The sequence below is a fragment of the Lutjanus erythropterus genome, chromosome 2 (assembly GCF_056507025.1).
Source record: "Lutjanus erythropterus isolate fLutEry1 chromosome 2, fLutEry1.hap2, whole genome shotgun sequence".
In the NCBI taxonomy this organism is placed as follows: domain Eukaryota; kingdom Metazoa; phylum Chordata; class Actinopteri; order Lutjaniformes; family Lutjanidae; genus Lutjanus; species Lutjanus erythropterus.
The window spans coordinates 32,644,809-32,668,527 of NC_139318.1; the positions used below are offsets into that span (position 1 = coordinate 32,644,809).

The 23,719-nt window shown below is 40.4% G+C and overlaps 1 protein-coding gene across 1 annotated transcript; it reads left to right on the forward strand.

The window, feature by feature from the left end:
• Positions 1 to 555: 555 nt before the first annotated feature.
• On the forward strand, positions 556 to 21,173 carry ipo9 (importin 9). Its single transcript, XM_084737553.1, has 24 exons — positions 556 to 1,088; positions 4,624 to 4,685; positions 4,890 to 4,976; positions 5,125 to 5,326; positions 6,246 to 6,334; positions 6,561 to 6,647; positions 6,915 to 7,034; positions 7,312 to 7,412; positions 8,616 to 8,674; positions 8,802 to 8,953; positions 9,058 to 9,156; positions 10,418 to 10,524; positions 10,723 to 10,862; positions 11,041 to 11,203; positions 12,540 to 12,766; positions 13,031 to 13,179; positions 15,030 to 15,158; positions 15,293 to 15,568; positions 15,698 to 15,864; positions 17,346 to 17,479; positions 17,666 to 17,785; positions 18,126 to 18,239; positions 18,365 to 18,441; positions 20,341 to 21,173. Exons 1-24 carry the CDS (start codon positions 941 to 943, stop codon positions 20,449 to 20,451), a joined length of 3,120 nt encoding a protein of 1,039 aa, XP_084593679.1. The 5' UTR covers positions 556 to 940; the 3' UTR covers positions 20,452 to 21,173.
• The last annotated feature ends 2,546 nt before the right edge of the window (positions 21,174 to 23,719 follow it).

A 23,719-nucleotide genomic window follows, 5' to 3' on the forward strand; every position in this document is an offset into this window, starting at 1 on the left:
ACCTGCACACTGTTAGTGGCTGGGGGGTACACCAGGGTCTCTACATATACAACAACCACCACACACTTCTAGTGGGTCATCAGATAAAATAAGATACGATAAACTTTATTGATCCCACACCCTGGGAAATTCATGTTACAGCAGCTCAAAAAGTACAGGTAGAAAAAGGAATGAATGATAAATAGGATACCGATACAGATAAAGATGCATAGATAAAAACTAAAAAAAATTAACAAATATGAAATATTTAATTTAACAAACTATACACTCGAGGCTAAATGAATTATATACACCTTTCACTTATAAAGATATATGGAGATGTTTGGATATATGGACAAATATATAGATAATTGTGTAGGATAGTTACACACATGTAATACACACACGTAGCATTAAATTTTGAGAATATTATGTAAATAGTGTTTTGTGAAGGCTAACTGCACACAGAAACAGATTGCATTGCACAGACTACAAGCAGCAAAAATTTTAGTGATGATTTGCAGTTTAAAAAATATATTTTACACAGAAGATGATCGAACAATACAAAATATAAATATACAATATACTGCACAGGGTAAAGTGATTATTTAGAGTAGCGCTGCACAATAGGCAGGAAGGTCCAACAAAGAATGCCTTTTAAACCCAATTATTTGCTTCTACAGTATAGTCATCCCATAATATTTAAGCCGGCAGTTGAAGGCATCGTTTTCCCCCGCTCCACAAGAGGGAGCCAGAGTTTTAAAAACAAAAACAGACATATAAAAACACGTGGGCCGAACCGGAGGACAGAATGTGCTTCCTCCCGTAAACCCCGCCTCCACGTTTCCATGCATTGGCGCGCTTCGCCTCTGAGGCTGACTGTGGCTCTCTGCTCCTCCCCGGGTGGTGGTGGTGGACTGTGACTCTGTAGCGGGCTGCGGCGGGTGAAAAGACAGCAGGCATGAGTGCGGCGGGTGCTGCACGGTCCGGCCAGGTCCAGCAGGGACTGAAGGAAGCTCTGATCGAGACGCTGACGGCCATCCTGTCCCCAGTTCAAGAGGTGCGCGCCGCCGCGGAGGAGCAGATCAAAGTGCTGGAAGTGACAGAAGGTGAGTGGTGGCCACTTTATAAACGCTGGTTTTAGGGGGTTAACGGCGGCTGTGTACCCGGTGTTGGCGGCAAGGACCTCTGCTAAAACGAGTTATGAGGGGACAGCTGTCTCCTGCTTTCACCAGTGCTAACTTTGGCTCTATCTGCTAGGCTGAGAAGTAGCTAACAGTCAAAATGTTAGCCGGGGAACTGTCTTGGCTCCCAGTGGGCGATGTTTCTTTACTTAGGATGGTGATGGGATGACCCGCCCCAGTCCGCGTGTGATTGGTTCACCCTGATATTATTACCAATCCTCACTCCTCATGCCTAAACCTACCCAATCAAACCAACGAAGGCAGCGAGTACTAAGCCAATCAGAGGCGGAGCAGGGCGGGTCATTGCTTCGCCATCCTAAAGAAGAAAATTGGCTTCATGTAGCTAACGTTAGGCCATATTTTCAGAAGTTACAGATGACCAAGTTAGCTTGAAAGCTCATGAAAATGTGTTCTCCGTAACTTACCACAACTCATCGGGTGAGTTGTCTCATCTTGCTCAGACTGACATGGTCAGACAAGCTAACTGTATCGCAAGTATAACTATTAACGTTAGCGAGTCTGAAAGTTATATTAAGCACATGGGGACTGTGTGGACCCCGGCCCCGACGGCACAGCAAAAAGGTGGACACTGCTTCACCCTCCTGCTTCAGTAAAATCGTTACGTTAGCGCTAATTTACACTTACTTCACCGTTACATGTGGAAATGTGTCTAACAACTTCACAATTCTACCCGTTACACTCACAACCTCCGACGTCTTGAGCGCATTCGAATCAAAAAACGTCACTTGGAAACGGGGGGGATGACAGCAACAGACCCATCATTGTTCTTAACCTTTAGCCACCTTAACTAAAACAGTTTATGCACTTTAAGAGCTGTAATGTGTAAAATGCCAACCGCTTTACAGTAGTCTCAAAAGTATGCTAATATTACTCCCTAACTGCGTCTTATTAAATTATCCCGTGGTCGCTATGGCAACCACCGAATTCCCCTTGACAGATTTTCCCGCGAAGTTGTCTCCCAAGGGCTCCTGCCGCGGATCCCGCCTTACAGGCTGCATCACCATCACCATCATCATCATTAGTAGCAGCAGCAGCATCAGGATGTGAGAGGGACAAAGAGGACAAACAGTCCAAGTTTTTCTGTTCAAGTCCTTCACCGTCCTGTCAGGATTTATGTTACAATAATGACCTGCTCACTGTACATTATCCTACTTTTTTTTTTTACAGAGATATGTTTAAAAAAAATCAATGATTTGATACAAATTATTAATTTTAAAATGATTGTAGTGATGTAACAATGATTTTATGGTTCCTCTAGATTCTATGATCAGATCTTTGTCCTTAGCAACAGTCTGTTTTTCAAGGGTCATAGCAGAATAGCAGCCCATTGTGTCTCACTTTTATAACTGTCTGAAATTAGCAAGTGTCACAAAGGTGTCTGAGTGCCCTGGAAACATCTCGAGGCGTGAATTAAACCAGTTATGTACTCTATCATCTAGTAGCTAAATAAACAGTTGAACAACCGATTTTGTAATTCTGTGTTTCAGGGATGTAACAATATACTATATCGAATATCACAATGAAGAAATCTCTTGATCCTGCAGTGTGGTGATATCTGTAGGCCTACATGTTAAAGCCTTTGTCTCGGGAAATGAGTTGATAATTAGCAACAGATATACATGCTCTGAATTTGAACTATGCAAAATTGTGTTATCCCCATCAAAAAAGTACTTTATTTATCAAAGGACTGCTGCTAATTACTACATTGTTTTTGGTTTACAATTGTACATACATGATTCAAGAATTTTCTGCCAAATTTTGACAATTCATGACTTTTTTTGCACATGCTTAGGTCTAAAAGAAAAAACAAAAAATATACAAACAAGAAAATGCTGTACTCATCAGATTTCTAATTTTATTGCACCAGTTTTTTGTCAAGTTGTCATTTTTCTTTGTTTTTTAATATTGCAATAAAATATTGTCACGTTTTTGGTGTTGTTATAACCCTACTGTTTTTAGTTTGTAGTGACAGAATTGGTCTGTTTCTGTCTTAATTGGAATTAAAATGACCATTAAAGGTCTCAAACATAGTTGATGGAATTCACAACCACCTTGGACATGAACTTAACAATATACCCTATGTAAACAATTGTTGACAGTTGGTGTAGTGTTGTGATAATATCCATAGCAAATCATTGTATTTTACTGTGATAAAGACCTCGAATGGGACAGATGGATACAGTATATACCTAGTGTCTGCAGCTTATACTCCACTAGACTTTCCATTGTCTGTCCTGCGATCCTCGTGCCCCTGGTGAAAGGCTAATTGTGCACGCTGTCTGTCGGCTGTACCGCAGCGTCGCAGCGGGGCCGGCCCTTTCCGCTGGCCCCTCTCTAAGGCAGCCACTTTGTAGGATTGTCAGCACTAACATTGTCTTCTGGCGCCTGATGTCACTCTGAGTAAAACCCACTGAGAGAGAGTGGGTTCAGAGTTGAGGTTGATGCTGATCCTGAACTGTGTGTTAATCTCTCTACATGCCTGTCAAGCCAGGTTCAAACACTGTGCTCTGTTAGCTTCACAGATCAGTGGGTTAATGCACCGTTTTCAGTCTTCAAACCAAACTGTGTCAGTGTCGTCATTTATTGAGGTACGGCATTTGTTTTATTTAGCTCCAGCCAAGATACTGGTTCATGTTTATCCCTTCTGCTAATATGCACTGATACTCCTCCTCCTACAAGTACTTACGTTTGGGCACTTTCCAATACCAAGTACTGAGACAGGTATTTTATAAGTATTGGACTTACACTGTTATCGGTGCATCCCTAATACTTGGGCTTTTTTCTTGGTATTAGGCCTGGGTAATAAAACAATATGCATTGATTGAATGATTGATTAAATTCAACCTTTTTCTTTTGGTCTCTATTAAAAATAGGTCATTGAAAATGATCAGTTGTTATTGATATTGTTTTACTTAGCAGTACGCAGAGTAATATTGTCATCATGCTGCACACAGCTATTTAATATTCCCAGGAATTAAACATAAAACAAGAAGAAACTCTTAGTAATTGTCATAGTGAAAACAAATTATTTAAACAGCTTAAATAATAACCACAGCATCTGCCACGACGACAACAACAACAACAACATAACCCTTATTCAAGTCTGTATTTAGTAGAGGTATCTTTTGCAGTACTTACAGCCTTCAGGTTGTGTGGATATATTTGTGTTAGTCTTGCATTCTTTTTTTGCATTGTGACACAGACTGGAATTGTGTTTTCTTGATTATCAGTGTCTTAAAATCCTCATTGCACCCAGTTTAATTCTGCGTTATAAAAAATAATCCTGTCATATGTTAATATTTTGAATCCTGCCCTCATTCTTTTACTTTATATTATTCTTTTACTCTCACATTCTTATTGTATAAGATATGTGTTCTGAGCTCTCTAATTTTTATTAATAACTCATGTATTTTTTCCTTTATTTTTCCTCATGTCGTAGAGTTTGGTGTCCACCTGGCAGAACTCACAGTTGATCCACAGGGAGCGCTCGCAATCCGTCAGGTGAGTGTAAAAGATTTTTGCAGGGGAGGGAAAGATGTCCAAACCACACACATGCATGTTAAATGAAGGTCTCATACGCTTAATCTGACATTATTGATCACAATCTGCTTATCTTTTGTCCTGATTGTGTCCCTGACTGTGATAACCTGCATCACTTATGTGCTACTTAACAAATATCATCCATTGCGGCTGTTTTGTTTGCAGTTAGCATCAGTCATCCTGAAGCAGTATGTGGAGACTCACTGGTGTTCCCAGTCAGAGAAGTTCAGGCCTCCTGAAACAACAGATCAGGTAAACAACTCTTCACCTTAAACACATTTGTTTTGTCTGCTACTGGCGGACGTTTTATCTCTCCAAAGTATTCTTGCACACAGTTTTAACTAAACCTCTGGGGGCATTTTGAGCTGAATTTTGCCAAAATCCTTTTGTACCCCTCCAGGCTAAAGCTGCCATCAGAGAGCTGCTGCCAAACGGTTTGCGAGAGGCGATCAGCAAAGTCCGCTCCAGTGTTGCGTACGCCGTGTCGGCCATCGCCCACTGGGACTGGCCTGAGGCCTGGCCACAGCTGTTCACGCTGCTGATGGAGATGCTGGTCAGTGGAGACGTCAACGCTGTGCACGGGGCCATGAGGGTCCTCACAGGTATGTAATGAGATGCGCCACTTACTTCTTCTCATGAAGTAGGCTAAAATGTCCTATATTGTTTTCCTGATGTTAACTCAGCCTAAATGCATTTAAGCATTTAAAATGTGTGTGTGTTCAATAATAGGTGTCACTATAATATAAGGTAAATTAATAATGGCATTTATACACAGATTGATTTGTAAGGCATACTGTGAGTTGGGTAGTGCTAGTTTGTTGCCCTTAAAAAGTTGGTTGCCATAAAAAAGGAAACACTGCTGCAAAGCATTTTGCCACACCCTTAAATACATGACTTGTTTACATGCAAGTATCTACACATTCATTTCATTTCAGACTCCAGCTCATTTGAATTTATGTTTAAACTGCACTTTCCTGTATTCATTGGTGACGATATGCTGAACATCCTGTAATCTGATGCTGATCTGTTGTAACAACACATTTTTAAGCACATTTCAAGAAATTTAAAAGGTAGCACATCTGAAGTTTTCGAGTCGAGGAGGACAAAATGCTCACATTTCACTTGTGTTTTTGGCTCGCTTCACAGTTTCACTTGTTTCTGGCTCTCATCCCAGAGATGTGTGACCTGTGATGTGAGCCAAATAAACAAGCGAAATGTGAGTATTTCGTCCTCCTTAACTTGAAAACCCGAGAGGTGCTACCTTTTCAATTTCTTTGGAACATGCTCACCGGATTTTGAGTTTAGTACTCCACTGAGAATCCCATTGTTGAAGCACAACCTCCTTTCCCAAATACATTTTTTAAAAAACATTCTAGCTCAATGTATTTGCAGTTTACACATGTTAAGTGACCTGTAATGTACAGTGCTACCTAAGACATTAAGTATAAAAAAGAACATCACATGTAAATTTTACGTGTCTTTTGTTTGTGTAACAACCTGTTGTTTGTCTGATATATTCAGAGTTTACCCGGGAGGTGACAGACACACAAATGCCGCTGGTGGCTCCAGTCATCTTGCCTGAAATGTACAAGATCTTCACCATGGCTGAGGTATTACTACAACTCTTAAAGTGAAGCTCCAACACTTTGTACATTCCCCACCTAGCGAGGATTACAGTCAGTGTATTTTAGCCGTTTGTTTGTTTCTAGATATGAAAATTTAGTCAATTACCAGTGTGAACTGAACTGCTTTAAGTTACCAATAATAATACTGTTTTGCGCTGTCTCGACTGACATGATGTTTGGACCGCCTTTAATCGTTGCTTAACTGTTGCAGGTTTACAGTATTCGCACCCGATCCAGAGCCGTGGAGATCTTCACCACCTGTGCCAACCTCATCTGTGCTATTGAAGAGCTTGAGAAGGTGAGGCAGTCACAGATTAAGTATGATTTTCTTTCACATATTATATGAATAATTATAGTTTAAATTAATTCAACATTTGTACTTTTAATTAACTGTCATTTCCCCTGGAAAAGTACTTTAAAAGAGATTAACTTATTGGCAATTTATTTACATCAGTGTTTGTGAAACTGTCTTTAAGTTGTGCTGGTTTGTTCCAGAATCACATTTGTATTTGTATTTATTTACCTCCCTGTTTGTGTGTGTGTGTGTGTGTGTGTGTGTGTGTAGGGTGCCGCGAAAGCATTGATCTTCCCAGTGGTGCAGCAGTTCACAGAAGCGTTTGTGCAGGCTCTGCAGATGCCTGACGGACCCTCATCTGATAGCGGTCTCAAGATGGAAGTCCTCAAGGTGAGCGACTCTTCAGACCAAAGAGCCATCGAGTGGTTGCTGAGCTTGACCGCCAAATGTCTGAAACCAAGTTTTTTAGTGTCAGAGGAGAGAAAGACATGAAATGGGGAGAAAAGTAATGTTTTTGGAACTGTAGTGCGATTATGGCACGTAGTAGTTGTTAGTTATATTTATTAATTCAAGAAACAAGATAAGATGAGTGATATGTAATTATTTTATACACAGTATCTTCAATTGAGTCTTTAAATCTGTATTTCTTTTTCTTATTCTTCATCAGGCAGTAACAGCATTGGTGAAGAACTTCCCCAAACCCATGGTGGCCTCCATGCAGCAGATATTACCCATTGTATGGAATACACTGACTGAAAGTGCAGCTTTATATCCTTTACAGCTGTGTATTCACAGCTCAGTTCTTGCTGGGAAATAACTACAGCTGTCTGTGTTGACTCAGAGTTTTGTCTGTCAAATTGAATTTGGCTGTTCAAAATGTATATTTGATTATTCTTCCAATATTTCTTATAGACAATCAGGCAACGCTTTATTGAACCGCCAGATTTTTGACAGTGAGGTTCATATTTAATGTGGTAAACAAGCCAAGTTAAAGCCTGGATTTATACTCTTAAATGGATTCCCTTCAAGTCGATGTGTGTGAAATACTAATCAGAAATGTGCAACAACTATATATCAAACAGAACACAGATACTATATCTATATTTATTATCTGTGAATTCATCACTTAAGCAGAAAGCACAAGATGAAGTTACCTCGGAGATTTACCAGGCACTGTCCTCCATCTCACTCACAATTACTCGTCCACGCTGTCCTCAGCTGTCTGTGTATGCGTCTGTCTGGGAGTATGTTTAGGCCTTTGGACTCACCCTGAGTCCTGGTGCCTGCACCCATCACAGACATCTTCACAGAGCAGACAGGACGACTTGACGTAGTGGAATGATTATATCCTGGAGAAAAAGCGAGGAGTGCTCACTCTTCAGCTACTTCAGGGGACATTTTGGTCCCCTGAAGTGCACACTGACTGAGAAAACAAAAAAAAAAAAAAATGACACAGTGAGTCTCCGACTAATGACTCAAATCTTTGACTTTCAGGGGCCGGCTCTTTTGTAAAAGCATTCTCTGGACCAGTGAGTGAAAAAGTTCCTTTTGAGGTGAGAAAAAAACGGGATGAAACCAGAGGCTTTACTTCCTTTTAGGCATTTGGCTCAAACAGTTGTGAGATTGGTGTTTGTGGCTTTTTGGTTACAGAACGTCATTTCTTCGAAATGACTAATCCACCTCACTGCAACAGCTCGTGCTGTTACATGGAATTCACCTGCTTGCTCAGCAAGATCAAACACGTTAACCTTAAGAAGAAAACTTAACACACACTGTAAATTTCGTCTTCTGAAATACATTTTTGAAGAAATAAATAAGACTTAAATCTTAAGCAAGAGGTGTGAGTGCCTAATGATACTCCAAGTCATGACAGAAATATGAAAATCCTGTGAGATGAAGAGTACTAACGAGATGAAAAGGAGACCGAAAATGATTCTTCTTAGTCAAGTTATTCCTTAACCAAATGTTCACTTATGTGAGAACAGAAGTCAATTACACAGAGGAAGTGGACGACCCCATAGACTCTGATGGTGAGAAGAATTCACATCATCCTTATCACTTTTTTTATCCACCTGGTTTACAGTAAAAGCACCTTTTTCACTCTTCTGGCATTATTTGCTGATTTTTTTTTTTTCCCTTGCTTATGTTTTTTCGCAGGTGAAGTTTTGGGTTTTGAGAATCTGGTGTTCAGCATCTTTGAGTTTGTTCACACGCTGCTGGAGAACAACAAGTTTAAGAGCACAGTGAAGAAAGCTCTGCCCGAGCTCATCTACTACATCATCCTGTACATGCAGATCACTGAAGACCAGGTGAGGACCTGAACACATAGATGAAAGTATAAGTAAATCCAGCATTTATATTTAGGGTGATTCACTGGTTTCAGGCCTGATTGGTTGCCCTCCTGTTTCTTAAGATCAAAGTGTGGACGGCTAACCCTCAGCAGTTTGTAGAGGACGAGGATGATGACACCTTCTCCTACTCTGTCAGGATCTCTGCTCAGGACCTGCTGCTGGTGAGAAAAAAAACAAACTAAATCTTCTTCAGTAAATTCACAACTAATCATCTTCAGCCAAAAAAGAACACAGGCTGTTTGTGTCTTTGTGTGAGTACAGGGATTTTCCCTGATGAATCAGAAAGTGAAAAAGTTAAAACAGGGGTAGGCAGTTTATTTTTGGCATCACCCAGCAAAAGTTCAATAATGACCTTTAAGTGTAGTGAAATTAAAGTGACCTCTGCTTCTCCTCTTGGCTGCTCTTGGCTTTAGAAAATCTAGTTCCTGACAGGAGACTCTGGCCAACCACAGGCCGGTAAGATCTATTGGTTTTACAAATATTTACTGTTGAAAAGGATTAAAAAGAGTTACTAATCAGCAACGATAAGAAAGTAATTTCGGCCATTAGTTTCCTACAAAACACAGTAAGAATTAGGCAGAAATGTTTTGGAAAATATCTCTGCACACGTGAATGTGTGACAGAGGAAGGTGCAACTTTAAAACAATGAGAAGAACTCCTGCACACCGTCTTCACTTACTGCTTAAATACTTGTTTGATTACAGTGATGAGCAGCATGACAGATGATCACTTTGAACTTACTACAAAGCGTATGTGTCACCAATCAGACAAAAGCCATGAAATGATACAAAAAGACTGAATGAAGTTAATTGAACTATGAAATTAAGGAACTCTTTGCCAGTTTAGTCATGAAATAGGTCAAATTAATTTGCATTATAAGAGTAAGAAGAAGTCTTAAATTTAACTTGTATGAACCTGAATAAATCCAGTAATATATCATGCATATTATGATGTTATCAAAAACATATTAAGTCTGTTCTCTAATCAAGTCAAAGGAGAAGGAAAATGAGAACAAAAATTTAACTATCAGCTATATTTTGCTAAGTCAGAGGATGGGAGGACATTCATGCCTGCTAGGCAAATGTTTCTACGCATCCTGGAGTCCTGAAAAACACGCCTCCTTGCTCTCTTTTCTCTTCTCCCACACACACAGCCTCCGCAAACACTCGAGGCATCTGTTAAACCACGTCGCCCTAGTCTTTGAAAAGGACTGGAAACTGTTGTTTATTTATGAACAGAGATTTTCTGTGAATCAGACGAATGCCGAGCAGTGCAGTCACGTGTAAAACAGGTCAGAAATGTCCAGCATGTGGAAGTTTTCTGCGGTTTCATAGCAACTCTCTGTTCATCAGCTCATTTTGCAGCCTCTGGTCCATGCTGAGAGAGTGTATAATGATGGTGGCCTTTGACCTGTAATCGCAGGCTGTAGCTGCAGAGTTTCAGAATGAGAGCGCAGCAGCACTGGCGGCGGCAGCGACCAGACACCTCCAGGAGGCAGAGCAGGCCAAAAACAGCGGCAACGAGCACTGGTGAGGAGAAACGCCGACTCTTTCTCTATCTGTCTACATCTCAATGTCTGGTCTTCAAGCCACATTTCTGCAGTTGAGGACAAACAAGTCTAAATGTCATGCATGACAACTGTTTTTTGTGCATTTGATTTCATGTCTGCAAACCAGTGCTTTTAAGTCTTAAGTAAAATTCTTTTTGTTTGTTTGTTTTTGAACCAGGTGGAAGATCCATGAGGCCTGCATGTTGGCCCTCGGCTCTGTCAAAACCATCATCACAGAGAACGTGAAGAACGGCCGTATTCAGTTTGATATGCATGGTTTCCTGGCCAGTGTTATCCTCGCTGATCTCAACCTGGCAGGTGAGTCCTGAATTGACCCCCTGTAGTTTTCTAAAGGTCTAATTACTCTGAAGTTCCTCTTACACATTACTAATAAAAAGAAAAATGAAATCGCTGAATTTAAATTCCTGTTCAAAATAAACACGTCTCTGTTGTTTCTCTTCACTGCTGTCTCTTGTTTTCGTTTTGTCTTGTCCAGCGGCGTCTCCGTTCCTCCTCGGCCGAGCTCTGTGGGCGGCCAGTCGCTTCACAGCAGCCATGTCTCCTGAGCTCATCCAGCAGTTCCTCCAGGCCACCGTCAGCGGCCTCCACGACAGCCAGCCGCCCTCCGTCCGCATCTCCGCGGTCAGGGCCATCTGGGGGTGAGCGAGCTGTATTTTTGACCGTTTTTAACTGAGCTGCCACCCAGACACAGAGTTCTTGTATTATTTTTGTGATCTAACACAGCAAGTATGAATAACTTTATCTCAGAGCCAGAAACCACAGTGCAGGCTGTAGTCTGGGGAACTATATCAGTCCATCAGCACACTGGCCGAGTCGGCTGACAATACAGCTGTACACAGTCTGTCATGAGCCAACAATTTACAATCTTGGATAATATTTGAAATTGAACAGACTGATCATGACGATTATTCACTGGTTTTAGGAACATATTGCACTTTTTCATTTAAATAAACAGAGCATTGTGTTCACTTTCATGTTGTGCAACATTCCTGCTAATGTACAAATCTGTGCAACAAAATAAGACTGGTTCTTTTGCACGTCACTTGCGAGCAAAATATCAATAAAATAGTACCAAAATGTAATCAACAGAGCACTGCTTTAACTTTCAAGCTGTGCTGCAGTCATACGATGATGTGCTGTACAGTGTCATTGTTATGGATGTCTGAGTTGACGCTGGACATGGACAGTGATTCAGTGAGGTAACGTTTGTTATGTCATTATTATGTTGTTATTAATTAATTGTTCTGTTTGATTTGCATTGCAGACACAAGTCTCAAGCCCTCCTTTCATGTGATTTGTTCTTGCTTAACATCATTTACCTTAAGTTTTAAATACTTCCAAACAAAAGATGATGATACATTTGGAGGGACTAGCTCTTTGCCTTCTGGTCCAGACGTTTGATTTTCGTTATGCCCGTCTACTCTTTGTTTTATATCACTCTGTACAGGCTGTGGCTGCAGAGTGACTAGCTGTTGGTTCAGAAAGCATTGATTTGATATGCCACATAGCTGTCAATCTTGTTCATTTAAGTGTGGGAAGCCAAAATTGTGATCAAGATTAATATTTGGTAAATTGTGCAGCCCTAGTCTAAGACTAAAAATGGGTAGAAACAGCTGGCCTGGCTCTGTCCAAAGTTAACAGAGTGCATTAAACAAACAATATGTAACATGTTTATTGCAGGGAGACAGATCCGCTTACATTTGGACAGAGCCAGCTAGCTGTTTCCAGACTTTATGCTAAGCTAAGCTAAGCGACTGCTGACTGTAGACATACATGTACTGTTTAGACATGAGAATGGTGTCGATCCTCTCATCTGATAGACCCTTTTCACAGCAGCCATTTTGACATGAAACAAGAAAGTGATCAAGTGTTTTTCCCAAAATGTTGAACTGTCGCTTAAAGTGTCACTAAATGATAATAAAGATATAAATATGTCAGGTTTATACTGATTCTGAGTATCATGTCCATCTTCAGGTATTGTGATCAGCTGAAGCTGTCAGAGAGCACCCACGTCCTTCAGCCCTTCCTCCCCAGCATCCTAGAGGGACTGGTCCAACTGGCCGCCCAGTTCAGCTCAGAGGTGCTCACCCTTGTCATGGAGACTCTGTGCATCGTCTGCACCGTCGACCCGGCCTTCACCACCAGCGCCGAAAACAAGATCTGCCCCCTCACCATCGCTATTTTCCTTAAATATAATAATGGTACTGCTGCAGCCTCACTAACCACAGCCTCTGTCAGACTTTTTTTTTAAAAAATAAAATCATTTGTCTTTTAAAGGTTAAATAGGTTATCAAGAGGTTCAGGACTTGTCTTACATACTTTCACTTGACTAAAACGGAACCAGTGAGGACAAAAACAAGTTTCTCTTTATGAAGTGTTTTCCAGAGACACACGTTACATTAAGAGACATAGCTTTTATAAGTCTCTTATCCTTTCTCAGACCCCATCTCCTCTCTTCTCTTCAGACCCTGTGGTGGCGTCCCTGGCTCAGGACATCTTTAAGGAACTGGCCCAGATCGAAGGCTGTCAGGGCCCCATGCAGATGCGCCTCATCCCCACGCTGGTCAGCATCATGCAGGCTCCACCCGACAAGATTCCCTCTGGACTCTGTGCTGTAAGTAGACAGAGCACGAAGAGACACGGAGGTGTACAGAAAATCACACCTTTCCAAAGCAGCAGGTGTTTAATATGATTGTTGCCCCACGAGCAGCGGAGCCCGACAATGATGAAGTCATTCTGTCCTCCTGTCTTGTGTCGACGGTTTCTGAAGATCAGCACCTTGATGCTGTGTCCAGATTTCAATGAAATTTACAGATAGATAATCATAGGGTTGTACCAACAGGTTCTATTGAGGTTTTCAAATGAAGGTTTGAATCATATTTGTTGACATCAACATTAAAAAAAAAAAGATGCAATGAGATGGTCTTTGTTTATTAGAGCAGAATTTTTTTTTTTTGATTATGATTCGAGCTGCTATTTATCAATCTCTTAATTGTCACAAACTATTTTGATAATTGATTATTCCATTTGAGTAACTTGAGGAAAACAAATCTAAATACTCAGTCCAGCTTTTTAAATGTGAATGTTTCTTTACTCCTCTATGACAGTAACAATATGACATTTGAACACCTTATGATGATTACAATTTTTCACATATTTCTGGCATTTTAGAGACCAAACAAATCAACGCATCAATGCAAATATTTATTAGTTGCAGCCTTAGGTATGATTATGAAAATTTAATTTGTGGTGCTGTTAGATTGCTGCTACACCGTCCCATTACAGTTGCATGCCTCCCTTTGTGAGCTTCAAGCGGGAGAGCAAACAGTTTTTACAGGAGTGACAACATTTTTGAAAGCCTAACGGCCACAACTACACAACTAGCAGCATATTTTGTCAGATATAAAGATATTGTGAAGTTTGGAAATTATTACATCTGTCTTTTTTCAATAAATAATGACTTTTGGACTTATTGGAAATGTTTGGATCACACAGGTCAGAGACAATCCTACACAGCAACCACTGGAAGCTCATTCTATAAATACAGTAAATAGACTTCATTAATAACATTAGTGTACCCTAATCTTTTTCTGCAACTTTGCAGAATCATGCAGTCACTGATCAGTCAGCCAGTGTATTTCAAAAAACCTTAACATAATTTGCAGCAGTGGGCAGACAGTTAGTAGTGTGGGCACGCTGTCCATCTGGCATAAACACTCAGTTCATCTGTGATGTTTTGCATTTTTCAGTCTGTAGTCAGTTTAATAGACTGAACACAAGGTGTGAATTCAGAACTTCATGTGCAGCTACTCGGTGTGTGATGATCAGTCATGATCACTTCAGTCATCACGCCCACAGTAAGAGAAGTAACTACTGTGTAGATAAATTAACTTTTATATGAATATGATAGCAATGTTTGGTAGTAGTCAGGGTTGGAAATTGGCACCAGCCACCAGTCAAATGCTCGTAAAATATGAAAGTGCCTGGTAGATTCCAGACACAAAATAACAGTATACTGAATCTCAACATTTATCTTTCAGTGGCTGGTAGATGTTTACGTTTAGAAAAGTTAATTTTCTACCCTAGTAGTAAAATTCAGAATGTAATAAACTGTTTTGAACACAGTACAGTACTTTACTTTTATTATTTATGCGCCTTTGCTTGTGCTGTTTATCCTCGTGTTAGTCATGATCTGGTTAAATAATGTCAGCCAGCAACCAGATGAGCAATCAGCCACACAAAAAACAGGAATTGACCCATTTCCTCATGTCTTCCTCACCCAGTGTTTCCTTCTTAACCCTGTGAATTAATGACCCGACACGTTGACATTTTTCATCTAGAACTTCCGTTTGTCGAGACATGACGTGTCCGAAAAAGTTACAGGTCCAAGCTGAAAAGTAATCACCAGTTTTTCATAACATTCATGACAGAATTCAGTTTTCTTCTCCTCTGTCTGAACCACAGACGTCTATAGACATCCTGACCACAGTCGTAAGAAACACCAAACCTCCTCTGTCAGAGATGCTGGTGTGTCAGGCGTTTCCTGTGGTGGCTCAGTGCACCTTACGCACTGACGACAACACGATAATGCAGGTAAACCCACATTAAATATGAAGAAGAAATATTTTATTTGAATCTATAGCATGTGGCTGTGATTTACTCTGTGTTGCCTCTCCTCTCATTCTCCTTGTACTTCTTCTCTTTCACTACCTCCTTTCTTTTTCCAGAACGGCGGCGAGTGTCTGCGGGCGTACGTCTCTGTCGCCCTCGAGCAGATTGCTCAGTGGCGGGACGAGCAGGGGAACAGCGGCCTCTGGTACGTCATGCAGGTGGTCAACCAGCTGCTTGACCCCCGGACTTCCGAATTCACGGCTGCCTTCGTGGGCAGGCTGGTGTCTACGCTGATCTCTCGGGCAGGAACGGAGCTTGGGGAACAGCTGGACCAGATACTGCGAGCGATTCTGAGCAAGATGCAACAAGCCGAGACTCTGAGCGTCATGCAGGTTGGAGGAGAAAGACGCTGTCAAATGTTTTCCTCATCTGTTTCATGACCTGGTCTTTATTTGTTGGTAGTGCGGTAGTTAACCTTCACTACCTCATTATTTCTCCTCCTCCTCTTCCTCCGTCTGCAGTCTCTCATCATGGTGTTCGCCCACCTGGTTCACTCCCAGCTGGACCCTCTCTTGGAGTTCTTGTGCAGTCTACCCGGCCCTACGGGGAAACCTGCCCTGGAGTTCGTCATGACAGAGTGGATGAGCCGGCAGCACCTTTTCTACGGACAGTACGAGGGTAAAGTCAGGTAAGACTAAATTTTCAATCAGGTGAAGAATTTACAACGCTTTAGATTGTGAACTAATGAAATACATGTAGTCAAAGTTAGCAGCGTGTCAGTAGCTTGCTCCTGTTAGCTCAGCTCCCTCTGTCAGTCGCATCATATCAGTCCCAGCCATTTACAAATGTTAATCTGCACCACCAACAGGAAAAGAAGGCAACGGTAGTTTAGAGTCATGTTCAGTGTCGCCACTTCCAGGCAAAGAAAGTAAAAGCTTTTGCAATTTTAGCACATTTTTCTTAGTATATATTTTTACTTTGGATATTTTAGTTTTTATTAATATTTCTCTACCTTTATATTACCTTTATTTTTCCAAGAATATTCCCACTGAGCTTTAGAATTTCTTTTTCAAGGGAGGCTTGGCCAAGAACATAAAAACAACAACAAAAAAAAGTTTCACATAAAAGAAACCAACAAAAATAGATGAAGCAATGAATTAGTAGTATTCAGTAACAGAGCTCCTACATTCTGTGGTCAGATAGTCCTTTATCCTGTTTTGTAATAATCTTTCATGCTTATAAAATGACTCAATCACAACAAGATGAGGGTGAGCACCTTCACCAAAGACATTACAGTTCAAGGAATGATGTAAATAATCATTTAATTTGTTTATTTTTGCCTTTTGGCTTCCACAACCACATAAATGTCTGCATGGACACTAAAACAAAACCTGTGAAAGAGAAGAAGCACTTATTCATTGTCTGCAGGTGGCACAGGAGTGAAAACTGCAGCCATGATTGCTTTCTTTGCCTGTAGATGGCGGCATCAACATGTCTACATCTGCTGCTGTGTCTCACTAAAAGGTGGGGCAGGTTAAGGTGTCAGAATTCTTCATGAGAAGAGCTTTCTTACTTCAGAATTACAGAGCAGGCGCAGCAGTTTTTTGCAAATTTTCTAAACTGACAGTCTGTTACTCACACCCACTTCACACAGTTCTTGGCCAGCTGTGTGTAGGCAGAGTTTGAACTTCTCTCTCTGGTTCTCTTTTGTCATTCTTCACACAATATCTGTCACTTTTGTTGTGTACAAGTGAGTGCAACATCATAAATGCCCCCAGGAGAGCCTGTCTGGAAATGTGCACCATTATCCCCAAATTTAAACAGTCATTGTGTCTCCCTCATCTTTATCACAGCTGGTTTTTCACTCCATCTAATTGAGGACATCTGACAGGCTTCTGATGTACAAACTCAGGCTGAAGCTGCTGGCGCTGCGGCTCTGCAGCTGTATGATACTGGCTCAGCCTTGTTTGGGGCACCAAGCGCCGGTGATATTGGGTCTTGTCTTCCACATTAATTGACAGTTTCTGCTTCCAGTATAGTTGTGCTTGTGACAGGAGCTGAAATGGCTCACTGGAGACCTGTCATAAAAGCCCTTTGACTTTTTTCTTTCTGTTCTCCACCCTCACCACTCCCTACACTTTTGTCATCTTTGTTTGTTTTCTCTCGCAGCACGGTGGCTCTCTGTAAGCTGCTGCAGCACGGTCTCAACACTGATGACAAACGTCTGCAGGACATCGTGGTGAAAGGAGAGGAGATCTACAACCCTGAAGACGGCATCCGCACACGCTCCAAATCTGCCAAGAGTGAGGCAACAAATTACCTAGAAATAGTAGAATCTAAAAATATGACCATAAAAGCTTAACAGATACGTTTTAACAAGACAGTTTAAGTTACAACGATCCCTTTACATCCATGCAGCCATATTAGGAGATGTACCACAGGACTGAGTGTGCTGTTAACACTCAGCTCTGTATTTTTCTCCTCCACAGATCCAGAGAGGTGGACCAACATTCCTTTACTAGTGAAGATCTTTAAATTGATCATCAATGAGCTGTCAACAGTAGTGGAAGCAAACGCAAGCAGGGCAAATGCAGCAGACTGGAGCCAAGGTGAATACAAAATTGTTATTTTTTATTAAAACCTTTATTTTAACAGGGAGGACAAGCTCTCCTTTAAAAGGATGCCTTGATTGTAATACATATAAAATTATCTAAGCAGGACAAAATCAGTTCAAAGAAAACATGCATTCATACATCTCTGTCAGTCAGAAGAGATTTAAATTGAGGGATTAGTTTATCTACTTATTTATTTATTTATTTATTGTGGCAAACTGCTGTCACTGACTGAAAGACTGCAGATTTGTTCTGTGTCTTTTATTTAATTCTTGTTGCCTGTGAGCTAAAGAACAGGACAGCAGGCATTTCAGTCACCAGCTGCCGTTTGTCTCAGATTCCAGCGGTATGTGGGAGGACAATGAGGCGGAAGAGGGGGAAGACGATGAGGAGGAGGACGAAGGTCTTGCCGGGCAGCTGCTTTCTGATCTCATCGCATCCAACAAATATGGTACGAGTGTCTCCCCTGTGCCTGAGCTATTCCTGTAGTCTGCCTTCAGTTCCACCGGCTTATTATTGTAGCGCCGTGTTTCGGGTTACTAAGTCTCCATATGCTGCTGTGTTTCTGTCTTACAGATGACGATTATTATGAGGATGATGAGGAGGATGATCCAGACGCCTTGAAAGACCCCATATATCAGATTGATTTGCAGGTACACTAACTCTAAACTTTTAGTTCCACGTGTCTTATTTCAAATATTTCTATTAGTCTCCACGGTGTAAACCTCACGGCATATCGTCATGTTAACCGTCCCTTATGTGCAGGAATGTGTGAGGCGTTAAATAACATCCTGCTGGTCACTAACTGTGGGAACTGAATGTAACTCAAGTGTGCTGACCAAAGAATACAGATCCTCTCAGACCATCATGTGCATAAAAATGCATGTAAATCTAATTTCTTGCAAACAAAGTGAAATATATGGGATGGGATGTGTTATTATGGAACAGTAGGAGCTTGTCGTGACAAAAAGTCTCAGAAAGTAGGCCAGCGCGGTCTGGACTAAAATCCACAACACCTTATTAAACCTGCTGGAAAAATCAAACATCAAAAATATTTCCAAGTCCAAACCAACATCTAAGAAAGTATCACTGGAGGAGAAACAAGTTCTGCCATACAAAGTTTATTGATCTCTGATTCAACAACAATCAACAAGCTTGAGTCAATCCCAGGATTAGACCGAGGAACAATGGTCGATGCCTCTAAAGTAAGTGCCTCTGAGGCTCTAAAGAGTCTCTTCCTCCCTTAAACATTTTGGATCACACTCAAACATAATCGTGTATTGTTTTCTTTATCTCTCAGCGCTTCTTCTTATCTATTCACATGAAGAATGTCTGCTTCCCTTAGGTTTGTGTGTCTTAGTCAGCTATTGTTTAAAAACAGGTGTCAAACAGATATCCCCTAACAGCTGATTTCTCGTGTGCCGCTCACCATCTAATGTACTTCAGGCTAAATCAGCCAGTCAAAAATGCCCTTAAGATAAGCGGCACAAGGAAGGCATTGTCTCCAAGGAAAATGTTTAGGGAGAGTGCCATGGTGAAAGATATGCCACCACAAGCTGACCCTTCAAAATGGCCGCTGCCCTCTCTACGAGATGCAGCAATCGACGCCGGTGTAAGAGCGTTTTCTGTGTCAAATCAGATCAGATGCTCCAGTTCCAAAGAGGCTTTAGGGTGAAATGGTGCCAGTCCAGCTGGATTAGTCTTTAAGAGTGAAGCACGCAATTTACACTTAATGCTACTGATGAGTAACTGTTACTTGATTGTGCAGCGCTGCCTTCCAGGACTTGCTTAAATGTTGTGGTCAACAAAATGGAAATTGTGTTTCTAATTCATGAGAAAAAAAACAGTTACAAACAAACAACAATCAGAGTTCATAGAAAGTCTTGCAAGTTTGGAAAGTACTTAAATTTAAATATTTCTTTGAGGTAACAAATATGCTTAAATTCAAATTCATTAGGAAAAGGAAACACGTCAAATATTTTCTGGTTCCAGCTTCTTAAAGGAGGATTTGATGTTTTTCTATGTGATTTATGATAGTAAGTGATGAATCTTTGGGTTTTGGATGTTTGTTTTTTTATTTCATACACAGAAATGAAGGGCGTGTTTTTTTCCATTATACATTCCAGCATTTTCCCATTTTTTCCCCATTTTGTCATCCTTGCAATTGAGATGTGATAAGGCTTCAAGAGTCTGGAAATTTTTGGTTTAGATACCTTGAAAGTGGTTGAGAAGTGCTTGAATTTTACTCTTTAAAAAGCTGCATGTGCCTTGAAATTTTCTTTTTTTTTCCAGCCCAAAGCTACAATAAGTTCTTATAACTTTTGTTTTAAGTTTGTTTTGATTTTTCTTTCATCCATTCCCTTTTTTGTGGACACTGGTTTCCTACCTGTTCCTCAGGAGCACCTGTTTCGGTATCAGATCCTTCTTTGATTTGGTAAATCAGAACCTGGATTTGTGTGAACTCCAGCCTGGTTGTTCCCTCCCTGTGCTCCTCATCCAGTTTCCAGTTTATCACTTCATCACACATCTGTATCCTCTGTCTTTTCTCTCAGGCCTACCTGACAGACTTCCTGACACAGTTCGCCCAGCAGCCGTGTTACAGCATGTTCTCAGGCCACCTCAACAACACCGAGCGACAAACCCTGCAGTCTATAGGCCTCTAGCCCCGCCGGCCGCCTGCCGCTCCAACACGTCTTCTTCCATTTACTACGCCCTCTCTTCTTCTTCTACTGCCCCGTCACTTCTGCTCTCATGATGAATTTACAACAAAGAATAAAGGAGGGAAAAAAAAAACTTGTGATGGCAGAGGAAGGGGTTAAAAGAGATGGACGAGCACTTACCCATAATTCTCCTGTTCCTGTTATGGGATGAAGGACTTTGCAGATGTTAAACTGAGGAAGATGAGGAGGTCTGCTCCTGAAGAAAGTCGGAGGACTCGCCGTTTTAGAGTAATTTCAGACTGGACAAGAGAATTGAATAAAGAGGTCAAGGCTCCACAGTGGGACAGGTGAATTATGAAATATAAGCGGACTATTTTGCCATGTGCTCTTTGTAACTTAGCCCGTTATTTTTGTGTTTCTGTGTAAACAGTAAAATATATCATGAAAAAAAAAAAACACTTCCAGGAGACTTAACATTGATTGAAGGAAAGTCTAAAAAAAACAGAGAAACATTTGGAAGCCTCATATTCCAGAAAACGCCGACTGTTTCTGACAGGAAATGAAAAAGCTCTTCGAACCAGCTGTCATGTCTCGGGGTACGGTGGGTATTTGGGAATTTACACTGTTGCCATGGTGATTCACAGCCTTGTCATTTCCTTGTACCCATCAAAAGTTGGGATGGAAAAATTTCTAAATAAAAGTCCCGAAAGGACAACATTTCCAGATCAATGTCCATGTTCTTCTCTTGTCTCCCCGAGCTGGGAATAGTACACACAAGTGTATAATCACATTTTTAATCAAATCTGAGATTTAAAATTGATAAACACACGTTAGTCCGGGCATTTTACTTAAAAGTGTGGGTCGTCCTCACAAATTGCAACATAACCAAATGCAAGGGACATTGTGTCTTCATTGTGTTCTGAATGAGGAAAAAAACTCTTCATGAATAATATGAAAAGAAAGTTTGGAAAATGAAATATGATCCAATCAAAAATGCCTTTTTCATACATGCATTTTGTTAGAAAAAAGGAGTTAACTGAGAACCTAACAAATGTTTATTGCTCATAAAAGCCTCCCCTATAATATAAATGAAGAAAACTAAGAGTCAAGTGGTAGTTCAAAGGCATTTCTTACCATAATGTACCTTATTAAAATAAGAATTCATACTGCTATATTATTATACTTGTATATAAGAATATAGATTGACACTAATCCATAAAAATGTTGGCAGTGATGAACTTGTAAACTTGTTTTCATCAGAAAGATGTTGCAAGAAAACGAGCCCACTTGTTTATTTCAATCCACTTACACATCTTAAGTGTTAAGAATCCTTTTTGTTCATTCACTGCACTGCATCCAACTTTTGTGGACATCAAGCAAAAAGACATGGATGTTTTTTTAACATGGGTAGCAATGGGAAATAGCGGCGTCAACAATTTAAATATTTTCACTGCTTTGTCCCACTTGGATTTTTAAAGACCTGATGTGTTATAAATGACATGTTTCTGTTGCACTTTGTGTGGTGTCATGTTGTATAATGTCTGTGCTCTCAGCGGTACACAGTCACTCTTCATGCTGCCTCAGACTGACGTCTGTCTGTGCTGCACATGTTTATTTGATCTGATAAGGGAAACACATTTCATTCAAGGTGTGTCGATTTGTGCTCATAAATTCACTGTACAATGCAAGTTGGTGATAGAAAATGTCAAAACTGAAACTATCAGCTTTCAGCTCTTACAGCTCAAAGAGAAAACTTGACATGATAAATTAGTTTTGGATTAACATAATTTTAATTCTGATAATATAAATTATAAACAATAATTATACTCTTACCCAAGATAAGAGCAGAATGAAGAAACATCAGAGAGTCCCTGAAAATAAGAGATGATAAAAAGAGATTTGTTCATGTATCTCTTCCTGCATGAGTCCCAGTGTTAGTGTTAGTAGTAACACCTGTGCTTTTCCCAGTGGTGTGAAAAAAAAAAAGAGGCCTGGTGTAACTTCTGCCACAGGTGCAACTATTCAAGTCAGCACATGCTCACACAGACCTCAGGAGGGATCTAATCAGGCACAAGTGAGAACACCTGTGTGTGTGTACAGGCGTTAATCATTTTTATTTGTGTTCTACCTCCTGATATTGGTTATTGATTACAGAGTCTGCCGTTTTCAGATGCGGGGCACCTCAGGGAACTCTTATTTATACCAAAATACAGCAGGCTGCAGATTGTCCACAAGGTGGAGAAGCTACATTTTCTTTACATTCACCATTAATCTTGAATACAGATGTTAACTGTTTTTGCATTTGCCTCACGCAGCTTAAAAGAAAACTGGATGTGTATTTACACTCAAACCAAAAAAAGTTTGGGCCTATGTTGCCAAGCTGTACAGTATGTTTTCACCTTAAATAAATGACTGTTGTTTTCCTTATGTTTAATTAACCAGCACTACAGGAAATCACACTTTGTTCTCTGTTGTCTTGTCAGGTGCATCATGGTAAATCTGTGCCAAGTCTTTCTCTCTCCACCAGGGCGGAGTGGAGCAGCGAAGGAGGGAGAGGGGTGTTCTGACCTCTCAAGGTGCATTCAAGACTGCTCGTAAACCGAAGTTACTACACAACATGGAGCAATTAAGTTACTTTCCTACCTTTCTTACAGTACATACCAGAAGCTAAGCTGATAACCGCCTCAGTTTTAATTATATTATTATAGTTAGGATAAAGAGAATCCTTTCAGTGTTACATCTGCAATGTTGCATGCTTTATAAAGTTTGATCTATAAAAACTTTTAAACTTGTAGAAACATTTATCTAAATCCCAAAGGCCCTATTTTTCAGTGCAGCCAGAGTATTTCAACCTGTTTCTAATTTACATGCTTAAAATTATTCTGAGTATCTGCATCTTTAAATGATACAAAACAAGGCATGTCAAGGCACTAGAAATGTGAAAATTTGTTTGTTTTTTAATTAAAGTTAAATTGCATTTAAAAAGGTTGACATATCTCTGCCAGAACGTTTTCTTTTTGTATACAAAATAAGACTGATTGCAGATAAGCATGACTTCATAAGAGGTGGATTGTTTCACTGAACAATGATTTTCATTTGCCTATTTATATGAAAAAGACTAAGAAATATTGTATGTATTCACGGTGTCAGAAAAATGCAGTGCAGTGAAGAATACAATATTTATCTCTGAAATGTAATAGAGCAGTGAAATATAACAATAACCAGGTCAAATGAAATTATTTCAAAGCCATTTTTTTTTCAATGTAATTCA